Raw genomic sequence first — 24631 nt, forward strand, 5'->3', positions numbered from 1 at the left:
CCTGTTTGCTTGGCCTTTCTTTTTAATTATGATGGAGGATGGCTGTTACTTGTTTAACAGAGGCTTACATGATTAATGCTGCAATGTTACTGTAATTAAAACAGCAAAAAAAGATGTGATTGGGGCCTGTATAATTTACAGACATCTCGGCATTCTGGTGGCAGAGCAGCTCTAAGTGTTGCAAAGAGGAATCATAAAAATTTATTCTAATTAAAATTGCCAGATTGACTAAACAACAGGTGACTTATGTAACTTGAGCGACTTGTGCTTGGAGTGAGAAATCATCTGAAATCAGTGAATTATACAAAGCTGCCTATTATTCTACTAAATGGGAAAGTGTGTGCTTACCATGGCAACCTGCATCAATTTTGCAGCCGCTGGAAAATACAGGGCCCTTTATTAAAGGAATAATCACCACAAACAGCGCGCTGACCGTCGGCTCTGCGGGTGCAGGGCACACGGCACGGTGAGTTCAGAGCTGCCTTCTGGGCACTGGTGGTTGCCATCGGGTTAAATCCCTCCCACGGTACAGAAACATGCACCCAGCAGTGCGGGGGTGATTCGGGTACGGTGCTGGACCGGACCGACGTCTCCAGAGGGGCTCGTACAAGTTGGGTGCCTGTTGTTTCTCCCCTCCAAAAAAGCGGTGTAATTAAATCAGTATCTGCAATAATGATAAATCATTTGGACCTCTCTTAATTAGGCTGCATGCTGTGGAGAGCTGTAGGGCAGGGCCTGCATCTCCCCTGGGTGCAGGGGAAGGAGCCCGCCCGTCTCCAAAATATGGTGATATGGGCGAGTGTCTAAACTGCTCCAGTTCCTGCAGATAGCTGCTGAAGGGAGACACACCACTAGGTTTGTATGTAGGTTGTTTTACTAAATGATCTATGTAATAATATATAAGTCAAAACTCTGTAATAATTGGCACCAAACAGCAAAGAGAACTTGCAGCTTTTATCTGTCTTGAGAGAAGTGCTGCCACTCAAAACTTGCGAGCGCTATATTTTATTTCTCATACAGCATATATGAATGTAAGACTAGATATTTTTAAATGGGTCACAGAATTATTAAGGAGTTTGGCAGCCCTTCCTCATGGTACATGCAGGTATGCAGGGGAGCGGGTGGGCTGGGGAGCAGGAGTGTGGGCTGTGCCAGGCTCTGGCTGGGTGTGTGTTGCCTTTGCGCAGTGATTTCCCTTTCTATCCTGCATTTAACCCCTGTGTCTGTTTGGAAAATAAGTTCTCCATAGCAGATATTATAGATATATGTTAGTCACAATGCATATAATAACAGTAAGCATAATGTGGCCCTATTTTTGCTGAGTATCTGTAATAGTAATGATCAGCTTCCCAGCTCTCAGCATTAGCTCTCTTAGTGTTTTTATTTTTCAGCAGAAACCCTTTTCTGTTCCATTTTCCATATTGTATTTTTCACCCCTTTTCAAGTGTGAAGAATGACTTGCTTTGTAACCAGCTTCATTAGCTACCAGCACGTTGTGTTTCATTACCAACATCCACAGCTGGCTGTGGGTGATGGCACATGGCAGTGGGTGACCAGCGGTCACTGCTGTGTCACCTCACCTTTGGGCAGTGACAGTCACACCTGGAGCAGGGAAGTGGAGCCAGGTCGAGATGGGTTGGGCTTGAGGTCTGGGTGTCATAAACAGGGGGACATCTGGATATGTGCAGTGATTAGCTGTAGTGAAATCAGAGCTTTATCCTGAAGAAATCCTGGGTTAACTCACTCCCTGCAGGAAAAGGAGTAAATTGAACCACAGGGAAAAAAAAAAAGGAGAAAAAAAAAAGATGAAAAAAACCCCTCTCTGAATTGAAGCAATAGGAAATGAAAATTGCTGAGATATACTGTCATGTGGGTAGTGGTGCTACCAACCTTGTGCTGCAGTAATTACCTCTATGCATGCAATTTGTGCTCGGCTACGACTGATTTCCCACATCATCCGGTGCCCAGGCTATATTCAATCAGTCCCAGCTGGAGAAAACTATCTTGGATCATTTGGTGAGATTTCACCACAGATGCTACCTTGCATCTTAGGGAGGTGCTGGAGAGCTCTGTGCTGCAGAGCTGCCCTGGCACATGGCTGGAACTACGGGGACAGTCACGGGAGAGTCCTTGTGGCGAGGGGGTGCTGTGTCTTGTGGGGTGCTGAGGACATGCAGCTAGTGGGGGTGGAAGGCGAGGAGCTTCTGGCAGTTCCTAGGGAGAAGACTTGGTGCTGAGTGCATGCTGGAGAGAGCAGGTTTTGTGGTTGTTCTGCGCTGTTTTATGTGAAAAACGTAAGAGCGAAGAGCATTGAAAATTTTTGTGAGAAGCCAAGAGAGGTGGGTGTCCTCATCTCTTGCAAACCAAAATAGGTCGAGCACTTGATTTCCTCTGACTGCTTTGGAAGTGTCGGCTTCATTAAAGAGATGAGGCAAAGGAGTAGCTGGTGCGAGTGCAGCTGACGGTGCTGCCTCGTCTGCTCGTTCCCCAGTCAGCTGGTTGAATGGCAAACTGCTCCCGAGCCAGGGGTTTGACCTGAGAGAGGAACGACTTCCTCAACTCAACTACCTGTGCTTCTGGGTTTGGTACAGCTCAGTGAGAAGTTATATAGGGGCAGCTCCTGTTAGGAAAAAGGCATTTGGCTAGAAAGGTGAAGTCAAAACTGTGCATAGTAGTAATTCGGGAAAAGTCAGAGCGCTGGTGTTTTGGGAGCAGTAGCTGCATTACTGGAGAGTATAAATACCTTTGGGGATTGTCTGGCACACTCAGATGTGTCCCTGGGTGGGTACTCTGTATATATTTGACTTTTTCACTCTCTCTGTTTACCAGTCCATCAACATCACCGAATGGTTTGAGTTGGAAGGGAACTTAAGGATAATCTACTTCTAACCCCCCTATAATGGGCAGGGACACCTTCCACTAGACCAATTTGCTCAAAGCCTCATCCAGCCTGGCCTTGAACACTTCTAGGGATGGGGCATCCTCATCTTCTCTGGGCAGCCTGTGCCACTGCCTCACCACCTTCATAGAAAAGAATTTCTTCCTAGTAACTAATCTAAATCTGGCAGTCTAGAGCTATTCCCCCTTGCCCAATCACTCCATGCCCTTGTCAAAAGTCCCTTCCAGCTCTCCTGTTGCCCCTTTATTTGTTATTTGTGCCACTGAAACTGCTGCTTACCAGCACTTTTCAGTGAGAGCCATGTTTTCTTGGTGCCACTCTCTGCTCAGCCTCACTGTGTCTCCATCAGCAGGAGCCATCCCTGGAGTGCAGGACTGCTGTCTGCCTCGCAGCTCCTGCCGGGTGACTTCCATGTCCTGCATCTGTTCTGACAGGCGGTGCTTTTGCAGCCGCTCTCTGATTAGTTTGGGTCCCTCAGATGCACTGATTTACAGACCTTTCCTCTGCAGTACAGCTTTTCTCGATGACAGTCCATGAAGCACATGATAACTCAGCAGCCTAAATTATTCAGGCAAATTGAATGTGTTTGGCTTGTTCCAAACTTTTGTTTCCTTTCTGCGCTGTCAGGAGCACAGGTAGCCCTGATGCTTGTATCCAACTTGTTCAACTGCCAAGGAGACACGAACAGCTCAAGTATAACCCATGTTTTACCTCGTTTGTCACTTATTTACACCTTCTGTTGCACTTTTCCTGGGTACTTCTGTGCTGCATAAAAATGTTTATCTTGCACCGAGGGTTGCTCCCCTCTGGTACACTGCTGGGATCTGGGAAGTCTTTTCATCTTGTGGTGAAAATGCCCCTGGAAAATCCAACAAAAATTCTGTGTCTGTTCCACCCTTTAGCCATGTGTCCTTTTGTGGAAGTATATTCACTCATGCAAATATTTTGACCCATTAGTCATCACCGTAGGATCCAGAAACCTCACATTAACGAAGACAAGTAATTAAAATGAATAATTCTACCTGCAATTCCCTCATTGCCTGACCTCTGCTTTTTCAGTCTTCTTCCATTGTTACTGAGTAGATATGTTCAATTAATTCGCCATAAAAATCCACACAAGCCCTTCACTGGGCAGACATGCCTTGCAGGGACCACTGAGCTATGGCAGGCAGGTGGAGAGGAGGTGCTTTGTCAGTGCAAACATGTCCCCTGGCTTTCTGGGGGCTGTTCTGCATCAGGAGCTTCTGGGTATGGCTGAAAGTATCAGCTTTCACCCTCCAAACACGTCTGGAGATTTAAGACCTCGCTCAAAGCCTCTTGAATCCAGCACGACTCTTTCAACTGAGACCACTGGGCTTGAAATAGGACCTGAGAGAGAAAGCATTCTCAGGGGATGTGCTCTGAACTTTACTTGAGGCAGTGGTCATCTAAGCCTGTGTTCAGAAGTGAACTTAGGGAGGAGATCTCTGCTGCTGAGCCTCTCCCTAATTCAGCGAACAAGGCAGAGCTGCTGATGGGGGATGGAGGTTTGCCTTGGAAAATTCCAGCTGCAAATGAGACGCATGATTTTAGGAATTAGAATAATTACCCCCTGGAACAGGTTCCCAAGGGATGTGATATATTCTGTATCACTTAGAGTCTTTAAATCACATTTGCATGTTTTTCCGAAAAGCGTGCCTAGTCACTCAAAGTGAAGGGCTGTGCTTGAGAAGCACAGCGTGACAGAGCTGAGCATCCCGTGGTTTGCAAGGGAGCAGAGCAGGGAGTCACCGTGGTCCCACATGGATTAAACTCTGCAGATCCCTGGAGGAGTGGGTTTTGGCACATCCTCAAGAAGAGCTCACGACTGTCCCCTTGGCTGGCACTGTCTGCTGTGCGGGAATGTGCAGAACTGAGCAAGTAACCACGCTGGGGATGATTCAGAAGTGAACTCCCCCAGCCAAAATCTGCCTTCCCTTTCCAAACACACTCAGTCCCTTCCTCTGAATCAGATATCCCCAGGCGCTGAGCAATCCTGGCTGTATCAGTGTTTCCAGGACCTTCCCTCCCACCGCTCCCTGAGTGATGAGAGTGTTTTTGAAGATCTCATTTCCTGGCCTTTCCCTTTCATCTCTCCAAACAGCAAGTAAACGAGCAGCCCTTTAGTTTTTAGTTACTGCGCTGCACCCAGTGAGCTATCAGAGGCTGTTGACGATGACTTTTCTCTTTTCCATGCTCCTGCCTGCAGGATTTGGGGAGATAATTCATTTGGTCCTGGTGCTTTGTCAACTTTCAGCAGTTGTAATTGCCTAATGATCAGTGCTGATGCTGTTGTTAAGCCTGTTAAAACTTTGTCCTGCTGAACAGCCAGACTGTGCCTGTCTCATCATGTTCTGCCTGCTGTGATGACTGGGGCCGCCTTTGCTCCCTCCCCAGCCTCAGCTGTGGTTCCTGCTTCCCATCCACCTCAGCCACTGCTGAGGGGATGGATGGATGCAGCAGGGTGCTACCTATGCTAGGGAACCACACCTGGAGTTACAAATAGCTGAAGAATAATCCCACAGAGAGCCAGATGCTTTCCAGGATGAATCTCCTCTTGCCTGCCCCAATGCCCATGCCAGCCCTGAGGAACCTGGAGCTGAGTGGTGAAGGTGGTCCATTGTCTGCACCCTGATGGGGTGGGTAAGAGAAACTCTCTGGAGGGGGCTGTCACTGGTAGGACATTGCTTTTTATCAACCTGCATCCCATTTCTGTTCTTCCTTCTCTCTGGTGCCTTTTCTACCCTCATTATAATTTTTTTAGGGCTCTAATGGGCCACGTTTTGTGCTCTCACCTTCTTTGCTATGCATCTGAGGTGCCCAACTGGCTGGTGCCATCTCTCGAAGCCCCCGACGCTCATTTTTGCCTCTTCCAAGGCTGTTTTTTAATGGCACACACTGAACATTAGTGCATTACCATCCCTTTTCCAAGAACAGTCTCCATCCACTCTTCTCTCGTCCCCCAGTGCCTCATCCAATTTAATTAATTATACTTAGTATATTACGCATCCTGTCAAAGTTTTTCCTTTCCGAGGTTTAATGGTTTTTTAATTCTAATGCATGCTGCATGTGTAAGTGTTTTAGAAATGAGGAGAGCGTGCAGTGGCAGAGAGGCAGCATTACATCCGAGTGCCGCAGACAGCCAGGGTGGATCCCTGTAGAGGGGCTCCAGCAGAATTACTGCAAGACTGTGCTGCCTGCCTTCCCCTTACATCCCCTTTCTTGTGCTAGGGGGGAAAATCAGGCTGATTCCCACTGCAGAGGGACATGTTTGGGTTAAACCCACCCACTTATGGTGCGTCTTGTGATCCTGCTATGGAAGCAGGTGCCTGGCCAGCAGCTCAGCCCCAGCACTGGCCACGTCTTCTCAGCTGCTGCAGCCGTGTGGTGAACCCCAGTGTAATGAACTTGACTCTTCTCCTCGCACTAACTCTGTCTGAAAGCACCAATTACGTCAGTCGTTTCAGCCTTTCTTTATCCCTTTGAAGAACAGCCACCTTAAGGATGTGGTGGGTACTAGACTAATCAGGTAACGCCAGCCAGGGCTTGTATCTATCACTCTTTATTTCCCAGTCACAGTTAAAAGGTTTGGTCAGGAAAGTGGTTCAGGAGGAATGACTTTGTGGGGTCTTATACCGACTAGCTTTGGGTACTTCCAGATAAAACCTGCTCAGACTAAGAGGGTTGTGGGTTGGTGGTTGCTTTTTTCTTGCCTGTCAGTGTTGCAAAGTGCTTAGGTTTTGAAAATCCAGCTGGGCTCTGTCTGTCTGTCACACCATCACTGGGAGTAATGATGCTGTGGTACATTTTAGCTGACAGCCCTGTGAACCGGAGCCAGTAGCCAACACAATCCAGCCTGACCTCAGGGCAGTGCTGCAGGAACGTGCCTTGGGAAACCAGAAATCATCGGAGGCTGTGCTGGCAGAGGCTGGGGCAGAGCCTGCTATGCTCCAGCAGCACTGGAGCAGCCCATCTTGGGAAGCAGGAGCCTTCTATCTCTGTGTTGGAGCCACAGCAAGGGATGTGTGGTAGGACCACAGGTGGTGTGCAGACCCCCCATGTAGGACTCGGTGTCACTGCCTGGGTGCTTGGCCGGGAGGACTGGAGCTGTGGAGCCAACTGCTTTCCTTGTAGCACTTATGGAAGTCATGAAAATCTCCCCGCAGCTCTGCAGTTAACAGCCCCAGACATACTCAAAGGCTTCTTCTCCATCTCACCCCCATGGTTGTAGGGCCAACAGAACAGAATGGGATGGGATGGGATGGGACCCCAGCTGGATTGCTGGAATTGAGGTTGTCCATGACTCACAGGCAGTGTCATTTCCCCAAGCTTACAGTGAGGTTTTAGATTTTATTATTGACCTTATAGTAATTTTACATGCATGTTTATCTGCACTCTGAATTAATGAAGGTAAACTTAATTGCGGTAATGAAGTTTCATCTAATTAAATGGGCCAGATTCCCAGACTTTGACAATTCTGTGATCTCTTCTGTTGGCCATGGGGCCAATCTGACCTGCAGCTGGCAATCCCTTGGCATCGGTGTTATCCTTCATTGCTGTGGAGCTCGAGCCTCCTTTGAGCTGTCTGTGTAAATCCATGGCCATGCAGAGAGAACAGGAATGTCCTTGTGAGTTGTGGTGCTGGGTCAGGCACTGTTGGGTGCTGGACAGTGTAGAGAAGCTTTTGCAGACCTGTCTCTGTGGCCACCCCATATCCCTTTGGGTTTTTCTGATGCACTCGCCACCCTAGGCCAGTATCTCAACAGTACATCCCTGTGTTTCAGATGAAAAGATCCACCAGCATGGAAAACTCCCATGTTCATCCGAAAAAGCAGAGCACCAGGGAAGGCATAATGCTGTGCTCCAGGGTGGAGGCATGAGAGGTCAATGCCATGATGAGAGATGGCCAGTAACCAATATTTTGGTTTTCTAAAAAAAAAAGGGGAAAAATTCCTTTGCTATCTCTTGACGATGGGGAACGCCCTATCGTGCTGGGAAGCCTTCCAGCTCCCTCCACTCTTCAGAGCTGCACACTTTTAGAAAGTACAAAGAGCTTCTCATAATGTTTTGCCTTGTGGGTATGTCTATGATTAATTCCGTGCAAGCATTACTGGTGCAATAACAATACTGGAGGTCCTAAAACTGAAAAAGGAAACACATTTGGCTCGTACTTCATACACAATCACTTACACTTAAGCTATTGATAGTTGATTGGGATCTGTAGACTGCTGGGCTGGTGCCACTGGGTTTCTGAACGCATTCAATAGCTGGAACAGACAGCGAGGCTGTAGGTTTTGGCAAGCTGTAGGTCTCATTAGTCAGGCTGACTGTATCTGACACGAGAGATTCCCATCCACCAAGATGAAGCTCACTTCCCTAGGCTTTGGCTGACATCCCAACAATATTTACATGAAGGACAACAGAGGATCAGTGTTAGATTAAGGCTCTGAGTTTCCAGTAGGCAGACAGTTAAATATTCTATTGAAATACTCTTTTGATTATTTAGATAATAATGAAGTTTATGCATGTCCTTGAGAAATCTGGGGAACGGCAGTTGTTTTATGCTAAGCATGCAAAGATGTGTTTAATCTTGATAATAGGAGTAAATTATGTATCAGCATTTATAACCTCGTCTCCTTTATTTCTCACTTGTTGTGTGGAAGCACCAGAAATGTTGCAGGGAAGGGAGAGCTGTGCTGGGCGGGTGGCAGGAGGAGGGGCCAGGCAGCATCCCGCTCCTGCCAGAGCCCTGGCCCTCTCATCCCTGCAGAGGGAGGATGAGTATGGGTTGTTCTGCTTCATCCTGGCCACGGGAGGTGCTGGTTGCAGTAATGTGTTCACCATGAGCCTCCCAAGCAGCAAACATCCACATGGCTGCAGTGAGGGCAGGGATGCTGCTCCGACAGGCGCTGGGCCAGGAGCTGGCCCAGTACAAGCATCTGGGAATTGCTTCTTATCTCCCCCAACTGTAATTTCCGTTTTCTTGAATTTTTATCAGAATTGTTGAGTAACTATTTTCTGAGCAATGCCTAATTTTGAATAGGACAGAGTAATAATTCGATTTATTGCTGCCATTGGAATGTAGCTGCCTGGCTGGTCCTGCATTACCCTGACAGAATATGTGAATTTGTTTCATCTTTGACAATAGCAGAGAACAGTAACCTTTGGATTAATGTACTTTCTAAAGTCCCATTAAATGGAAGGCAGCTGGTGTCAAAGGCATAAACGGAAACAAAGTTTTGCTCCCAATTGTGGGAAATATGTTTAAACAGACTAGAAATGTTTCCGTCTCTGCAGGGTATAATATACTCAAATGGTTGCATTAACATGAAAAAGTATAAGAAAGAGTGTATTTAGGACAATCCCTCTGTATCCAGTGTTAATGAAATTGAATTCCAGTAATGAAGTCAAGGGGTTGTATTCTGCGCTCGTGCAGGCAGTGCAGTAGCTGCCATTAGCATTAATGGGAGCTGTGCTGATGAATTACGGAGCTGTAATGGTTCGAGATGGAAAAGGTCTGTCAGAACCTGGAGTGCTCTCCTCTCTGAGGACAGGATCCTGCATCCCGACATCAGTTAGGATGCTAATGAGCCCTGTATGGAGGCATGAGTAGTGGAGTTTCAGAGGTGAAATCCCTGCCACTCAGGGGCCAGCATGAGCTCCATGGACCACTTAAGAATAGGATTAATTGGAGTTTAAATGGTGTGTTCCGCCAGTCTTCTGAAAGGGAATTAATTTTTCCTTGTGAACGAGGTGGGGTTTGGCCTGCGGTCCCAGATAAAGGGGAGCAGCCAGCATTAAATTACATTCCAGCCCATAATACCTTCTGGGTCTGACTCTGCTGTAGTGCATGGCATGCCCACACACCAGCTTCTTTTGCTTCAGGTGATCACCATCCTTCCCATAGCTGCCTTCTCATCCCAAAGGCATCAGTATGCCCAGGAAGGCATTTTTCTAGAGAAAATCCTTTGCATCAAATCTATCCTTACCCTCTGGTGTGCAGCTGCCAGGCATCCAGGTCTGTTTGTTTGTCAGTCTTCATTCATAATACAGGGACCATTCTGCAGAATAAAGGGAGTTATTAATGGTAATACAGAGCCGGGGAAGAGGTGAATGGGCCAACCCTCGGCTGGTGTAAATCAGTGGGAGTCCTTGGTGCTTCCTGGGAGTGGTCTGTGTCTGCAACAGCTGGGAAGGAGCCCCCTCACAGCTCTCCCTTGACCATTCCAGAAGTGCTGCCTGTGAGTAGCATTCAGCCATGGGTCCTTATCAGCAATTGCCCAATAAATTAATCTAATTCACATCTGTTGTTTCGTTAAAATAATTACAGTGCTTTGTCCAAGCACTGTTGACCTTCTGTGTCGGGACAGACAATCCAGGATTAAAAATAGAGCATTTTTAGCTTGCATAAATCCCAAATAATGGTGAAAGAGAGGAAAAGAAAGGCTCTTCGTTGTGGTAAAGAGCATTTGTCACTGTTCCTGGTTATTAGTATCCTCCCAGCATTGTGCAAGGGAAGCCACGCCAGGATTGCATTGCTGCATTGACTGGAGATTTCTTATTAGGAAAGGCAAGGAAGGCTCTGTAAAGCCCATAGGTCAAAAATGTAATACACTATTCCCCACCTCTTGTTCCCTGATATTATGCTATTAGAGGAGATAAGGAAGAGGTGCAGAGTCTTAATTTACAAGCAAATAATGAACCATGGCTGGGGACTGTTTGTATTTTGCTCAGGCTTATTATTTTATCTGGAGCGTAATGCAGTGGATCACTGCTCCTGAACCAGGAACAGCCGCTCCTCTTGGAGTGGAGTGGAAGAGGGCTCTGTCAGGGTGGTGGGTGCTGCACAGGGGCTGGGGGGCCACACCTTGTGCCTTGTGGCATACATCCTTGAAAAAGTGAGGGTGCTGGAGTTGAAAATAGCTGGAAGAGGAATGTTAAATAATGCAGTTGCACATTGTCCATGAAAGATGGCTAACCATGAGTAAACATCCACAGCAGTGTTTGATCCCTTCGTGTTTACTATTTATTCATGTTTATTATTCATAAATTCCGTCACAAATGTTGGGCCTGCACCCCAGTGAGACATTTGCATTTTATTTTAAGTTTGATTTCCCCCCCCCCTCAGTTTCATGAACTGAGATTTAATGATTTGCTTTTCCACATCCCTCCCGTGCTGGGTCTCCCTGGTTCTCCTCTCCTTGTTTCAGGAAGAGATTTCTAACATGGAAAAGTGATATTTGAATAGATTCCCCTAAGGCAATCAATTTACTTCTAATTTGTCTGGAACTAAGCTTTTCTTTGTTGCAATGAGAAAGGATTGAAACTGCTGTAAAATTTATTAGCTTCCAGGAAGATTTTGAAATGAATTTTTTAATGATCGTGCTGTTTGCTGTACCCAGGAGCAGTGTCATCATGATTACAGTATAATCATACGGTTGCTGAAGGAACACCGAAATGTGGAGATAAAGCCAGGCTCCTGCACAAGGGTACCTGTGGTACCAGCCCAGGTACAGGCACTGTGCCTGGCACTGCCACAGGGCTGGGGATTTGGGCTGGGGCCACTCAGCACGATGCTCACCTATGTACCTGCTGCCCCATGCATGTCCCAGCAGGCTCAGATTCTTCCAGTCACTCTTTTTTTTTTTTTCCTTATTTTTCATTTTCAAGCAACTCCTCCGCTCCTTTTCCTTGCTCCCCATGTAATAGCACAAATGAGCTCTACTTACTCACCTCGGCAAAGCTGCTCTGACATGGATTGGATTGAACTGAGCGGCTGTTTGAAAATGGAAACTCCAGGGACTATTGTCATCGCCCAAATTGCACCTTAGATTGTATAACAGCACATGTCATCTGGCCATTTATCAGGAATATTACATTCCCAGGCACTTGCACCTTGCTACGATTTAACTTTGTCTCTTTGGCCAGTGCTGCAATTCTACTGGAGATAATTCAATTGCTCTGAGAGCTGAATGGGCACCTCACACACCCGCTCCGTGTTGTTCTGCTGCAGGTATGTGGGTGTTGAATAGGAGACTGGAAGACTTGTACACCCTGGACATTCCTTAATCCCTCCTTTTGATGAGGGGAGATGCTTCCTGTGTGGAGGCGGAGGCTCTGTTGCTTCACTGACCATCACATAACCTCTGCTGCTCCTCCTGGGCTCTGGCTCTCAGGCATCCATCCTGTCTCCCTGCTCTTCTGACCAAGAGCTTTCATAGTGGGATTGGGAAGGGCTGAGAGTCTTGGCTGGGCAGGGGGTTTTGTCTCTCCTATGAGGTCTTTCTGCAGCTGCTGTTTTTTGGCATCTGCTGCCTGGCTGGGACCCACAGGCAGCACAGTCATGGCTTGGGGCTGGCTGGGGCTGGTTTCTAGTTGCCTTTGTGCTGGTCCTCCAAGTTGCTAGTAGAAAAGCTTTGAAATCTGGAGCTCAATGTAGATTTTGCTTTGCTTGTTGAGAAGCATATTTATTCCAGAGGTGGCTGTAGGTTTTATATTATTTCATATTGGCTATGTGAGAGCTTACGTTTAGCAGTGACACTTTTTTCCTGCCAAGTGTGACTTCAGGATAATGCTTACCTCTTGATGAAGATGCTTCTGCCAGTACATTTTGTACCTGGGGAACATTTTGAAAGTGACCTCTGAAACAAGGTTCGGGATTTGTGCTGGGTGAGGGCAGACTGGCTGAAACAGGGACATTGCTGCTGCAGGACCCGCTCATCTTATATACAGCCATCACCTGTGAATGACACCTGTGCTCAGGTGAGCTGCTCAGCATCTCTCCAGGCCACCTGGGTGCCACATGGGTCTCCCCACAGCCCAACTGGCAACAGGACTATCACCCCAGTGTGTGTAATGTCCTCAGCTCATTAGAAAGTCCAGCCCAGCTCAGGACAGCTTGCACAGCCCTGGGCCATGGTGTTCCCCATCCCAGGGCTGTGGTGTTCCCCGTCCCTGGGTCATGGTGTTCCTCTTCCCCTGAGCCATGGTATTTTCCTTCCCTATGCTGTGGTGTTCCCCTTTCCTGTGCTGTGGGGTTCCCCTTCCCCAGGCCATAGTGTTCCTCATCCCCAGCCCATGCCATCCAGTAGGTCTCTGCCAGCCTTGTTGGGTCTCACCCCACTCTGCCCCTCTGTTGTTTCTCCCTCTCACCCAGCCCAGTCTGGCAGCAGTTTCACACCAGCTTGCTCAGCCCCCTGCTATCCACACAGAGGTGAAGAGCTGCCTGTTTTGTCTGCCTGCCACTTATCATGTCATGCGTGTGCAGTACTTATTACCTGGGCTTTGCTCCTTGCATTAAGAACATTTTTTAAGTGCAGACAGTAACAGTCGTATTGACTAGGGCAGACCTAGGGCTGTAAAAGAATTTCCTGTTGTCCTATTTCCGATTGTTAAAGTGGTAAAAAAAAAAAGACAGAGCGGTACAGTAATGTGAATGTGAATGTGAATGACTGTCCTGGGTGCTGTCAAGGCTGGGTGAGTCAGACTTGAGCTGCAAAGGGCAGCGCCAGGAGTGTGCCCGGCGGCTCCCTGCCTGTCTCTGCTTGGGGAAGGAGGAGGATGTGAGGTAACAGCTCTGGGATCAGCCACTGGAGAAGCCCAGACCCCACTACACATGCCTTCTTTGGACCTGGGATAGCAGAGGAGTGGTGTTCCTGTGTATCAACAGGGCTTGCTTGTGGCATAAAAGTAGTATTTTATATCAACTACAGGGGTAAGACTGTGATGGATGGGTAGCTGAAGATCTCCATTCTGCCACGGAGAAGAGGCTTCTCCTCAGGGCTCTGCTGCCAGGTTAGGGCTTCTCTGGGCAGCCTAGACACATGTTGTCCCCGAGAGCAGGATGGTTCCTGACTGCAGGATGTGGTCTTAAGGCTGAGATGTGTGGTGGAGACAGAAGCAGAGTGACAGAATGTACTGTGGAGCTACCTGTTGTCTCAGGTCTGTGGGTGATGGTGACTTCTGCCCCTCTGCCTGTCAACCCAGCCTCTTTCAGTCCTGTGAATGTTCCCTTCCTAAAGTAAAAGACTGAAACACTATAATTTAATGTAATGCTTTTCAGCTCTTCTCCTCCCTGCATTTCAGCTGCTGCTGGTGTAAATTCTGGTGTCCAAAGCTGATCACCTCCCTGGCAGATAGGCTCCACACCAGGTCTTCAGTGAAACTGCTCTTAAAGCATGGATCCCTTTCTAGGCTTTGAGTAGTATCCACTTGCAGTGATCAGGGAAGTCCCCCTATTGTTTTTAACTGTAAAATGTGCCAGGTTGGAATAAATGGATCAAGGCAAGACAAACCTGCCTGTGCTCTCTCTGGAGAGCGGTTTGCCTTGGCTGGATAGGTTCGGGGCTGAGACGTAATGCTGGGTGAGGAAGGTGAGGAACAGCAGCTCCCCTGTGCCTTCCCACACTGGACCAACCAGCCCAGCTTGCTCCCAGATCTGGCCTTTCATGTTTGTGGAGAGACTGAAGTGATGTGTGCTCCAGCAACGTGCCCAAGGTCACACAGCACAATAAATCAGTGTCTCATCAGGGATGAGAATCCAAGATATTTCTGTAGCCCCTCCAGCCATCACCAAGTCCTCTGCTATCACAGCCAGAATACACAGCTTTGTATGCCTGTGGCACCCTTTTGAAGTTAAGCTGTGGATAAATAGGGAGACAGCAACACTTTCTGGGCAATTTTTTGTTTTTTTTTCTTTCTATTTTGCTCAAGTACTTGAAATTAACAGAATCAAAGTATAAGATCATGGGCTTTTAGAGCTTGGTGCAGCTTGTTCTGTGTGCAGGGCTCAGGGCATCCTGCTCTCAAGCTGCTGTAAAGGCAGCTGCCAAAACCCAGACTTCCTCCCCTCCGCCCAGAGCCACGCTCCACACCACCGTGTCACTGCTCTGATGTAGAGAAAAAACCGATCTTTTACTCATAGATTTTTCAATTAATTGACTTCTTCTCCTTTAAAAAAAATCCTCTTTTGGTGTTATTTTTCTTTTTTTTTTTTTTTTTTTTTTGAGGTCTGCCTTTTACTCGTTTATTCTCCGTAAGTGTTAAGCTGCTCATATTTTGGTGCATTGTGTTATGTGCTGAGAATTTTTATCAGCCGCCCTAGTGCTCGAATGTGGTGGAAATACCAATGTGTCTGAGGAGCGGAGGTTATGCACACAGATGTACAGAGCATCAAAATGAACGGTTTGCAGACAGACGGGGAGGAAACCCAGGCTGAGTCTGCACCTTTGCCACCTTCGATCCATCAATCCGGCACCGACCAAGCGCGGTCTCGTATGGGTAACGGCATCAGTGCTTTAATGCTGCTTTGTGTGTGTGTAGGTTATGGTAGGAAGGAAGGTAGGTCTTTGCGTAGGGAAAGGTTGTGCTTTAAGAGGGCCAGCTGAAATTACAAGCTCTTATCAAATGAAGGAAAAGCCAAGACTGAAAAGCAGCCAGGATCCTGTGGTGTTCGGCAGGAGCCACGGTCGGATGCTCAAAAAAGGCTGGGGATGGTGAAACTGCTGGATTTTATTTCCAGCTTTGCACTTGGCTGAGCCTGGCTGCTTCCTTGGGTCCCAGTTTGTCCATCTGTGATGTGGGGGTGAAGCTGTGCAGTCCCTTGGGGTCGGCCGGCAGCGTGGGAATGCGTGCAAGCACCAGGCACAAGGGTTTGCACTTGCCTGGGAGCCCTTGGACCTACTCATGGAGGGTCCTTGTAAAGGGTTAAACTACCACTCCATATTTCAGCACTGTAAAGTGGTGTTGGGACAGCCCCAAGTCAAGAGAATGGATCTTTATTGCTCTCGTATGAATAAAGCCCCAGCACTGGGAATGACACATTTAATCTTCAGTGGAGTGGACAATCTTGGAGATTTATAAAGCCTCTGTTGTGTGGGAGGTCTGTGGGGATCAAGCAACAAGTTAAAACGCACATATACACCAGAACCAAAAAGCACCTCCCTTCCTCCCTTTTTCCTTTTCTCCCTCTGTTCCTTTCCCACCTCTGCAAAAAGTCAAACTTAAATGTCACGTCAAACCGAGCTTAAAACATGGTGGCCTTTAACGCTGGTCACTAAACCCAGGAACCACTGGCTCTGAGGGCTTGATACACAGACAGACCTGCTGTGATGGATTTGCTGCCATCACTCCTTCCCCAGGTTTCTGGTCTGGCGGTGGCAGGTGACACACAACCTGTTGGAAATTGAACTCCAGTCTGTAGAGCAGCAAGAAATGGCAGTAAAATTCCTCCTCCAAGCCTTGCCTTAAAATCAGTTGCTGTTTGAGGTAGAACCACTGCAGTTTGGGGTAGGATCACCTCTCCTTGGGAGCGGGGGGATGCGCAGCACCCGGCTCAGCATGGTTGGTAGGCACCCCCAGCTGGGCTCCCCTCCTCACCATCCCCTGTGTTCTCCCCACGCAGATCAGAGCGAAGGATTTCATTGCCGGGAGGAGTGCCGCATCCTGGGCCACTCGGACAGGTGCTGGATGCCCCGCGGTGCCGTCCCCAGCCGCGCCAAGTCCCCCGAGCACGGGAGGAACGTCATCGCTCTCTCCATCGAGGCGACGGCGGTGGACGCGGAGCCTTACGCAGACTGCAGCACAAAAAGGACCTTCGCCACCTTCGGCAAGGAGGGCGGCGAGCCCGCGGCCGAGGAGCGGCTCGCCAACCCCAAAGGCAAAAGAACGGTGGACCCGCCCGCCTGCAGCCCCAAGGTGAGCGGCGCCGTCCGCGAGGCGGGCAACGGGTGCGAGGCCGTCAGCCCCGTCACCTCGCCCCTCCACCTGAAGAGCCCTTTGTCCGGCAAACCGGCGGCGCCCTACGGTGCCGGGCACTGTGCCGGCAACCGGGAACGGGAGCCCTTTGGGAACAGTGGCCCTTCCCGGCCGACGGAGGCAGAGCCCCGGGGGGCGGACAGCGAGAGCAGTGGGCAGGAGGGCAACCCACTCCTGCAGGAACGCCGGGAAAAGGACTCGCCCGGCGCCCGGAGACTAAAGGACATCGTCCTCTGAGCAGCACCCGGCGACAGGAGGATGAGGATGCGGATGAGGATGAGGATGAGGGACCGCACGACTCCCAGCGCAGATTGTTTTTATTGCTTACCAATGGTTCACAGATTGCTGTATTTAAAAGCTTTCCCTAAATGTATTGTTTATAAATGAAGCTATCGTTAATGTGACAATCCCACTTGTCTCGACGGGCGGCAGGGGTGTGCAGCCGGAGCGGAGTAGCCGGTGTTTTGCTTTGCCGGGAGGCGGCGGGTGGCGGGGGCAGAGGCGAGACACCCCCAGTCCTCACGAGTGCTCGGTATCCCCTCCTTGGAGTTTATATATTTTTATATCTTGAAACAAAGATAAATTTCCATTCCTGGAAAAGAATTGAGTGGCAAATTCCTTATTCGGACATCTTTAGTAACCACCCCGGCGGTTTTGTAGTCTGGACAAAGTAGCGGCTGTTTCTTGTGTGTGACTGTTCAAAGCGACAGTCGGGTGAGTTTCAACATTCACCCAACGCGAGGTTGTTTGTATTTTAAGGTGTTGGTGTTTTGCTATGGACACCCCTGCAATTATGAATCCTTTTGCTGTCACATGCTTATCTGTACTATTATTGTATTTGATATTGCAAATTACTGTATGTCTGGTGATGGCAAAAGGCTTTCAGGCTTAAAAAAAAAGAATTTAAAAAAAAAAAATCACAGTCATCTTACTTAAACTTTGGGGAACCTGCGGTTTGCAGCCCTGGTGGAGCAAGCGCTTCTTCCAGCCCCCACCATTGCCTGCAGCCTCCCCTGGCTCTTGCAGGGCAGTGACAGGGCATTACGGGAGGATGTTTTGGGGAAAATCCTGCCTGGATTGCAATTGTCGGATGCACTGTGCTGAACTTTTTCCCTTATCCATTTCTTTTGCGCAATTTCAAGGCAATGCATGGAAAGTTTTTTTCCAGAAGTTGGTTGTTTTGGTTTTTTTCCAGTTCCCAGATTTAGATATCCCCTGTCTCCAATCATTTCCAAGTCAAAGAGATGGAATTATTTAAAAGATCTAAATTACCTTCTCAATTAGACACACACTTCCAAGTCAGCATTTCCCAGTCACAATTACGCCAAGTGTATGTATGTATGTGTGTCATCATGGCATGGATTTTAGACTGTTCTGATTTCTTTCTATCCCTGCATCATAAATAAGTATGGAATGAGCAATAGTGATGTTAATTTAGGGGCAGACAGGTGATATGTAACAACGCTACTAATTCAATTAATGTGCCTTCTTAATGGAGAAAAAATTAAAGTAATTCATTATTTTTTCTCATAATTAAGGACTTTTTTTGTGTGGGTGCAAATTTACTCATATAAAATTGATTTAAAAATTGAGCTACTTTAATAGCCATTTTGTAGAAGGGAGAGAGGGAAGGGATTCCACAGCTCTCTGCTCTCTTGCAGTGATAATTCCTCAGTGAGGTATGAGTAAGGTAGGAGGATTTCAATTAGTGTATTATTATTTTTACTATTATTTTTAACCCTTCACTGAACAGATTTTTCCTACCCTAAATAATGTTTCCTAGAATTTAAAATTGATTATGAAAGGGAAAATATATAGCTCTTGCCAATGTTTGCTGTACCAGCAAGTTGAAATTAGTGGTTTCTAGAGAAAGAGTCTTTCTAGGTCTACATATCATAAAGTATTTGTTACTTTGATTTATTTAAATGAAAACAAGAAAACAATATCCAATCATTATCACCCTCAAAATAAAATTAAACTCCAGGCATTTGTTTTTTTCAGGACAAATTGATCTTGGCTGAAGCCATAGCCAGTCTGAGACAGGTCCACAGTCAACCTGTTCCCCCTGCCACTTGCTAGGTCCAGGAATTGGGAAAGAATCAACAAAAAACAGTCATCTAATGAAATTTGTTACACTTCCCTCACTGGTGTGATGACTACCTCATTCAGCTCCCATCCCACGTATTAATGTGATGTCCTGCATCCCTCCAGAAAGCAAACCGGGGTTTTTTCCCTCATGTTCTGGATTCTGAGCCCATTTTTCAGGGATATGTTGTTTCTGTTCCTGCCGTGTTTCCTGCCTGTGTACCGTTACTGCTGTCATTTATTTCTGGGGTTTTTTTTCCCCAAATGTGTTTTTTATTATAACACAAGCAAAGAAGAAAGGGGCTGGCTTGAAACTGTTGGAGTAACTGGGTGTTCTGTAACCATCAGGCTGGGTTTATTCTGATGTTACCTGGTTTTGTCAGCTCTGGGAGGTTTTCTGGGGGGGGAAGCTTCTCATATTTGTTTGCTGAAAGACAGAGCCTGCGATGCCCCATATATCAGATACTCTTGGCTTCACAGGGCAACAACCCCATGTGTCCCCATCGTCTGCGCTCCACCTCTGCCAGGATGGGACCCAGCTGCCCCATGGTGGGATGGGGATAGTGGCTGTCCCCCCTCATCATCCCCAGCTGCCTGGAAAAGCACCGGCCGTTAATTTCTGCCGAGCGTTGCCCTCTGCCTGCGGAGCTGCCACCACCAGCCCAGCATTTTGGATGAAAAATAGATGCTAACTGAAAAGGAAGAGAGAAAAAAAAAAGAAAAAATAGAAACATTTCTCTAATTTACCCAGAGGAAACGTTCCTTGCCACTCTGAATAAAAGCACAGCCGAGAAAGAATGTGAAATAATTCTCTATTAAAAGGGGGCATTAAAGAGGTCAGTAAACCCTTATGCCTCCAAGAAAATCGTTTAAACATCAGTTTTCTGGGCTGACCCAGGCTGCAGCAGGGGATGCTGAGCAAGGGGCCCTTCCTTGGTATGGCCTCCCTGTGCAGGGCTGAGGAGAGACCCAGGGAGTGGCCCCAGCTTTGCTGCCTTGGCCCTCTCCAGAATATTTTGGTACTCCTGTCACTGTCCCTCTGTGTCACTCGAGATGAGTTCAGGCTCCTGGGCAAATCGCAGTCTCGTTTTTTTTCCTAGTTGCATCAGAACTGGCCATGCAAAAAATGTTCCAAGCTGCAGGGGGGCGGGAAGGCTTTTTGGGAGAGTTCCAGATGTAATTACTGTGCTTTTTAATAACTTAAACCTGTCCTCAGATTTGGTTTAGGAAAAATCGCTGGGATCTGTTGGTTTCCTTCAGGCAAACTTGCTCTGCTCCCCTGTTTATCCAGGAGAGCAGCAGCCACCGACGATTCTCCCCCGAGCATGACGAGGACCCATCTGGAGCAGCCCTGGGGCTCGGGGCTGGGGGGCTGTACTCTTCCCTGCTCCCTGGGGAGCCCCTGGCTTTTCCCACCCTCGAGGCTGCAGGACTATGCCAGGAGGAATGGTGGAGGGCTGGGAGGGATGACTGATGGCTGGAAAAATCCCCCTTGAGCACCGTCCTACTGAGGTTGTTTCCGTTCCCTGTTTGTTGTGAGCTGGAGGTGGCCTGTGGATCACACATTGTGCAGAAGTGAATTCCTTTCTTTTTTTTATTTTTTTTTTATTTTTTTTTTTTTACAAATAGGAAACAAGTTGCTTTTGTAAAGAACACACTTGTCTGATGGGTATGTTGAAATTATTCTTGGGGGGAAAAAAAAGAACTAATTATGAATGGAAAACACATTTGTCTGTCATTGGGGAAAATTGATGGTCTTGTTGCTACAGCTGCTTTTGCAGCTATGGGTAATCTCTGATCCAACCTGTGAGCTGCGGTACCCGCCGGGGAGAAGCCCAGCCGCCCCCGCTGCAAGCACTGCTGAGACGGAGCCTTCGCCGGCATCAGCTGATGTTCAGCTGATCTAAGCTGGGATAGAATCTCCAAACACACCTCACGGAACTGGCTCTCAGCAGCACACGCCCCCTTGCAGCCTGGCGAGGCCGGCGGTGGCTGGGCTGCCGCGGGACTGAGCGCGGTACGTCTCGTCATGGTGTCTCCGTTGCCGAGTATATGAAGAATAAATTGTTGTATATGCTGATATGTATGTTATGTACATTTTCACAGTGATTGAATCATTGTAAACAACAAAATGGAAAAAGGAAAAAAAAAAAAGAATCACCATTCTGTCTATTTTATGAAGATGATAAAGCAGCTTTATTAAATTATTACGATTCTGTTTCCAAATGGTGTACCTGCCACATTGGGATTTTTTCATCTGATGAGAACTTTGTTTTCCACCTAAATGTGATTTTCTTTTCTCTGCTTTGAGCATCTAATGCATTTTAGTATTAAAGCAATTATTGAATAAAATGGAAAGTAAGTGTTTGGTTAAATGTGCCTGAGTGGCTTTGCTTTGATGGGCTCCAGGTGCTGGTCCTGCAGAAGCCAGCACATGGCTGGGTGCCCTGGGTGCCACCCCAGCCCTGTCCCTGTCCCACAGCTGATCTGCTTTGGCACCCGAGAGGCTGAAAACCTCAGGCAGAACTTTCCTAGCCCTGAGGAGGGGTCATTACCATCCCCAAAAGTGACCCACTGGGGCAGGCAGGCTCTGAGTTCCAGAGTGTCAGAGCCCCTCTCCTCACCCCTGTGAAACTGGGCATGGTGCTGGTCCTTTGCACTGCCACTCCTCACCTTCAGGGGAAACACAACTATGACAGGGTTGAGCACAGGTAGGAAACACCTCCAAAACACATTTCTCCACTGAGACATGGCAGAGGAGAAAAGACTTTTTCCTTAGTTTTTCAGGAGGGTGCTTTGGAGGCTGTGGCGAGATTGTGAGGAGCATCCACTGCCTCTGAATTAGCAGGCTGTTTATAGACCACTCTTACACACGGAGCATCTGAGCACTTTGTGGCTATAAGGCTAAATGCTCCCCCCAATGGACTCTGCTCTGTCAGGGTGACACCAAGGTGGAACTGGAACAGAGCAGTGACATGAGAAGCCCCTTCCCTGGCTTGGGAAGATCCTTGAACTGCAGAGCTGAGCGTCACCCTGCATAGCTGGGGCACACAGGGAACAGGGGTCAGCTGGGGTTAATCACGCCTGGATGGGCTCCCATCACTTTAAACCCTCGGTAAAGGCTCCAGCGATGCAGCAGGGGCTGTGGTCAGCTTTGGCGCAGGTGTGTGTTGGCAGGGAGACCCCAGGTAACAGTTCACAGCCAGCCCAGAACCAGCACCTGCAGCTTGTTTGCAGTGTCATTAGTGAGTCATTTGGTAGGTGGGGAAAAGGAGATAAATCCAGGCTGTGGAGGGGAGGTTGGTGGTTGTTTGGAGGTTTGTACCCTATCTGGAGAGGAATGTTGCTGTTGCTGCAGAGTGATGCCTGTGCCCGAGGAGGTCCTGAGCTGTTACAGCAACCCCAGGCTGTGACCCTGCCTGCACCGAGGGCCCAGGGCCAGAGCTGTGCCAGCACCACGGACTTGTCTGCCAGGTAGGAGCTGACTCTGGGGAGGAATTGTCCCAGTGAGCTGCCCTTGAACATCAGCAGTGGGAGGTGGAGGAAGGCAGCAGCAGCGGGGCTGCCCAGGCTGCAGTGGTGGTCACTGGGGGACTGGTTTGGGGTCAATGCAGAGCCCCAGCCCAGGGCCAGGTATGGGCTCACTGTGGGCTGAGAGACAAAATGGGGCTGAAACTGCCCCGGAGGGAGGACTCTGCTTGTAGCATCCCAGACCAGCCCCCATCCAGAACCTGCCAGGGCCCCGCGGGTGCTGCGCTTGTTCCTGGTTTAATACCCTCCCTCCACTGCAAGACCCATCAGCTCGCTGTGCCGGCTGTGGGCTGGGAGCTCGGAGGTGTCAGGTTGGAGACACGTCCCTGCTGTGTTCCCCAGCCGGTTGTCACTGTCCTCTGTCCTCTGCCCCCGCCGCGCACCGGAGAGTTGCAGCGTCTCCTCTGCTGAGACGGCTGCGGGACGGCGGCGCTGGGCTTCAGTAACAGCGCCGGGAAGGGCCGAGGTGGGCGGCCGGAGGGCGGGATTGAGCGTCTGCTGCAGACAAAAACGGGATCCTGCTTTCATGCGTGCCTGTCTGGAAACGCCGCTCGTCCCTAGGGATGTGCTGCATCTCACTGCTTGGCGGCTGCTGGGTGCTGAGGGAAGGATCCTGGGCTGCATTGAGCCAGGTCTCTGGGGCTGGGTGGGGGAACTTGAGCCAAGCAGGTCTGTTTCTGGCTCTGGTTGTACCATGCACAGCTGATAGATAACAGGGACAGTCAGTGTGAAGAGCAGGGTGCTGCAGGTGGACTGGGCTCCCTAGGGAACTGCTGCCCACCCAAACGTGGGAGAACCCATCACTGGTCCCCTGAGCTCCCCAGCATCACTAAAAGAGGGTTCCTGGGGAACCTAGAAACCTTGGCTAGCTGTCACTCTCACATGGAAGAGAGGTTCTGGGGGTGCTGTACTGCACCCCAAGATACAGATCCCTCACCCCTGTGCCCCCTGCAGCGAGGGGCTCAGCCGTGAAGACCAGCTTGATGAAGCCAAAGAGAATAAATTAGCAAAGAAAGCAGTCAGCCCTCACTGGGCAAGGTTCAGAGCTGGTTCAGAGACTCGAATCTCATTTCTGTTTCTTCTGGACATTATTCTGTATTATATTTGATGTTAAACTGGAATATCTAAATAGAGCCAAATTGGATTAACAAGCAATGACTTATCATACGCTTTGACTGTTAAGCCCACAAAGACAAGAACAAATAAATTGGAGGAATCAAAGACCTAAAAGCACAGAGCAAAAATATATATATAATAGATCTCTGTTTGGAGCAGATCTCTGCAAACACGGAGTATTGTGGGTAGGGAAGGGGGGACAAATGTCCCCATCCTGCCTTTCTGTCTGAGCTGGACTCAGGCGCTGCTCCCATGCCTGCTTGCCTTGGGCAGGAACCAGCGTCCAACTTTCCTGGCAGCCCCAGTAGGCTTCCAGTTGTTTAATTTGCAGCTGCTTTTTGTTTTGTGTTGTTGTCCTTTTCTTTTGAACGTGATGTAACTGAGTGTCCCCAAAGAGCCATCAGAGAACAAACACAGGCAGGTGTACAATTATAGAGCTCACCTCTGCTGCCGCATACAGCCCTGCTCAGCTCCCTCCCTGCTCTGGCCCTCGGTGGTGGAATGGACTGTGCAGGAAGGATGGCTCTTTGGGGACAAACTCTGGGCTTTAGGGTAGACATCACACTATTGGCGGGGGTGTCTGGGCAGGTTCTGTGGGGACGTGGCTGGTAACTGCTGTGCTGCAGCGTGATCAGTCACTGCAAGCCAGCCTTTAAAATAAAACAAGCCAAGAAAGCAGCACTGTAGTGCTGCTGTGGAAAACCCTGCCATGGCACTTTCCATTAATACAGATAAAAAATTGAGACACAGGGCAAACAATATTAACCCCATCACTGATCAAGCTTAAAAGCTTTTCCCAAGAAAAATTGTCTCTGGATTGCAGTTAAATAATGGGCAAGGGGGTGGCTGGCTGCAGAAGCCTCTGCCACAGTGCCGACATGTCCTCCTGCCCAGGGCATGGGAAGGTGGCTGGGGTGGCAGCAGAGGGTCAAATACCAGGCTGTGATCCCTTGCAAAGCTTTAGGACAGAAGAAGCTCCAAATTGCCCCTGTGCTTTAGGAGGAGATGGCACACAAGCAGATCATCAACCTTGGCAGAGGCCAATCTATGCTGCCTGAGGGTGATGAATTGTTTTCCAAGGCCAAAATAAAAAGGAATTACGATAATAAAACCTCCAAGAGAGAAACTAAGTGTAAGGGTTTCCAGTTTCCCAGACAGGAGAAATGGAGCTCACATTTCCCCAAATATGGAGGAAACTGGGGCAGGGGCTCCCTGTGCCCTTAGGGC

General features: G+C 48.7%; 1 protein-coding gene across 1 annotated transcript in view; it reads left to right on the forward strand.

Moving 5' to 3' along the window:
* The window catches only part of PCDH19 (protocadherin 19), a 58981-nt gene extending 37849 nt beyond the window's left edge, over positions 1 to 21132 (forward strand). The window contains exon 6 of the mRNA XM_029959206.1: positions 16320 to 21132. Within this exon, the coding sequence (XP_029815066.1) occupies positions 16320 to 16909 (590 nt within the window). The 3' untranslated portion in view covers positions 16910 to 21132. The remainder of the gene's footprint in view (positions 1 to 16319) is intronic.
* Positions 21133 to 24631: the final 3499 nt, after the last annotated feature.

This window comes from Manacus vitellinus, unplaced genomic scaffold (genome assembly GCF_001715985.3).
Source record: "Manacus vitellinus isolate BGI_N305 unplaced genomic scaffold, ASM171598v3 scaffold_19_pilon, whole genome shotgun sequence".
Lineage (NCBI taxonomy): Eukaryota > Metazoa > Chordata > Aves > Passeriformes > Pipridae > Manacus > Manacus vitellinus.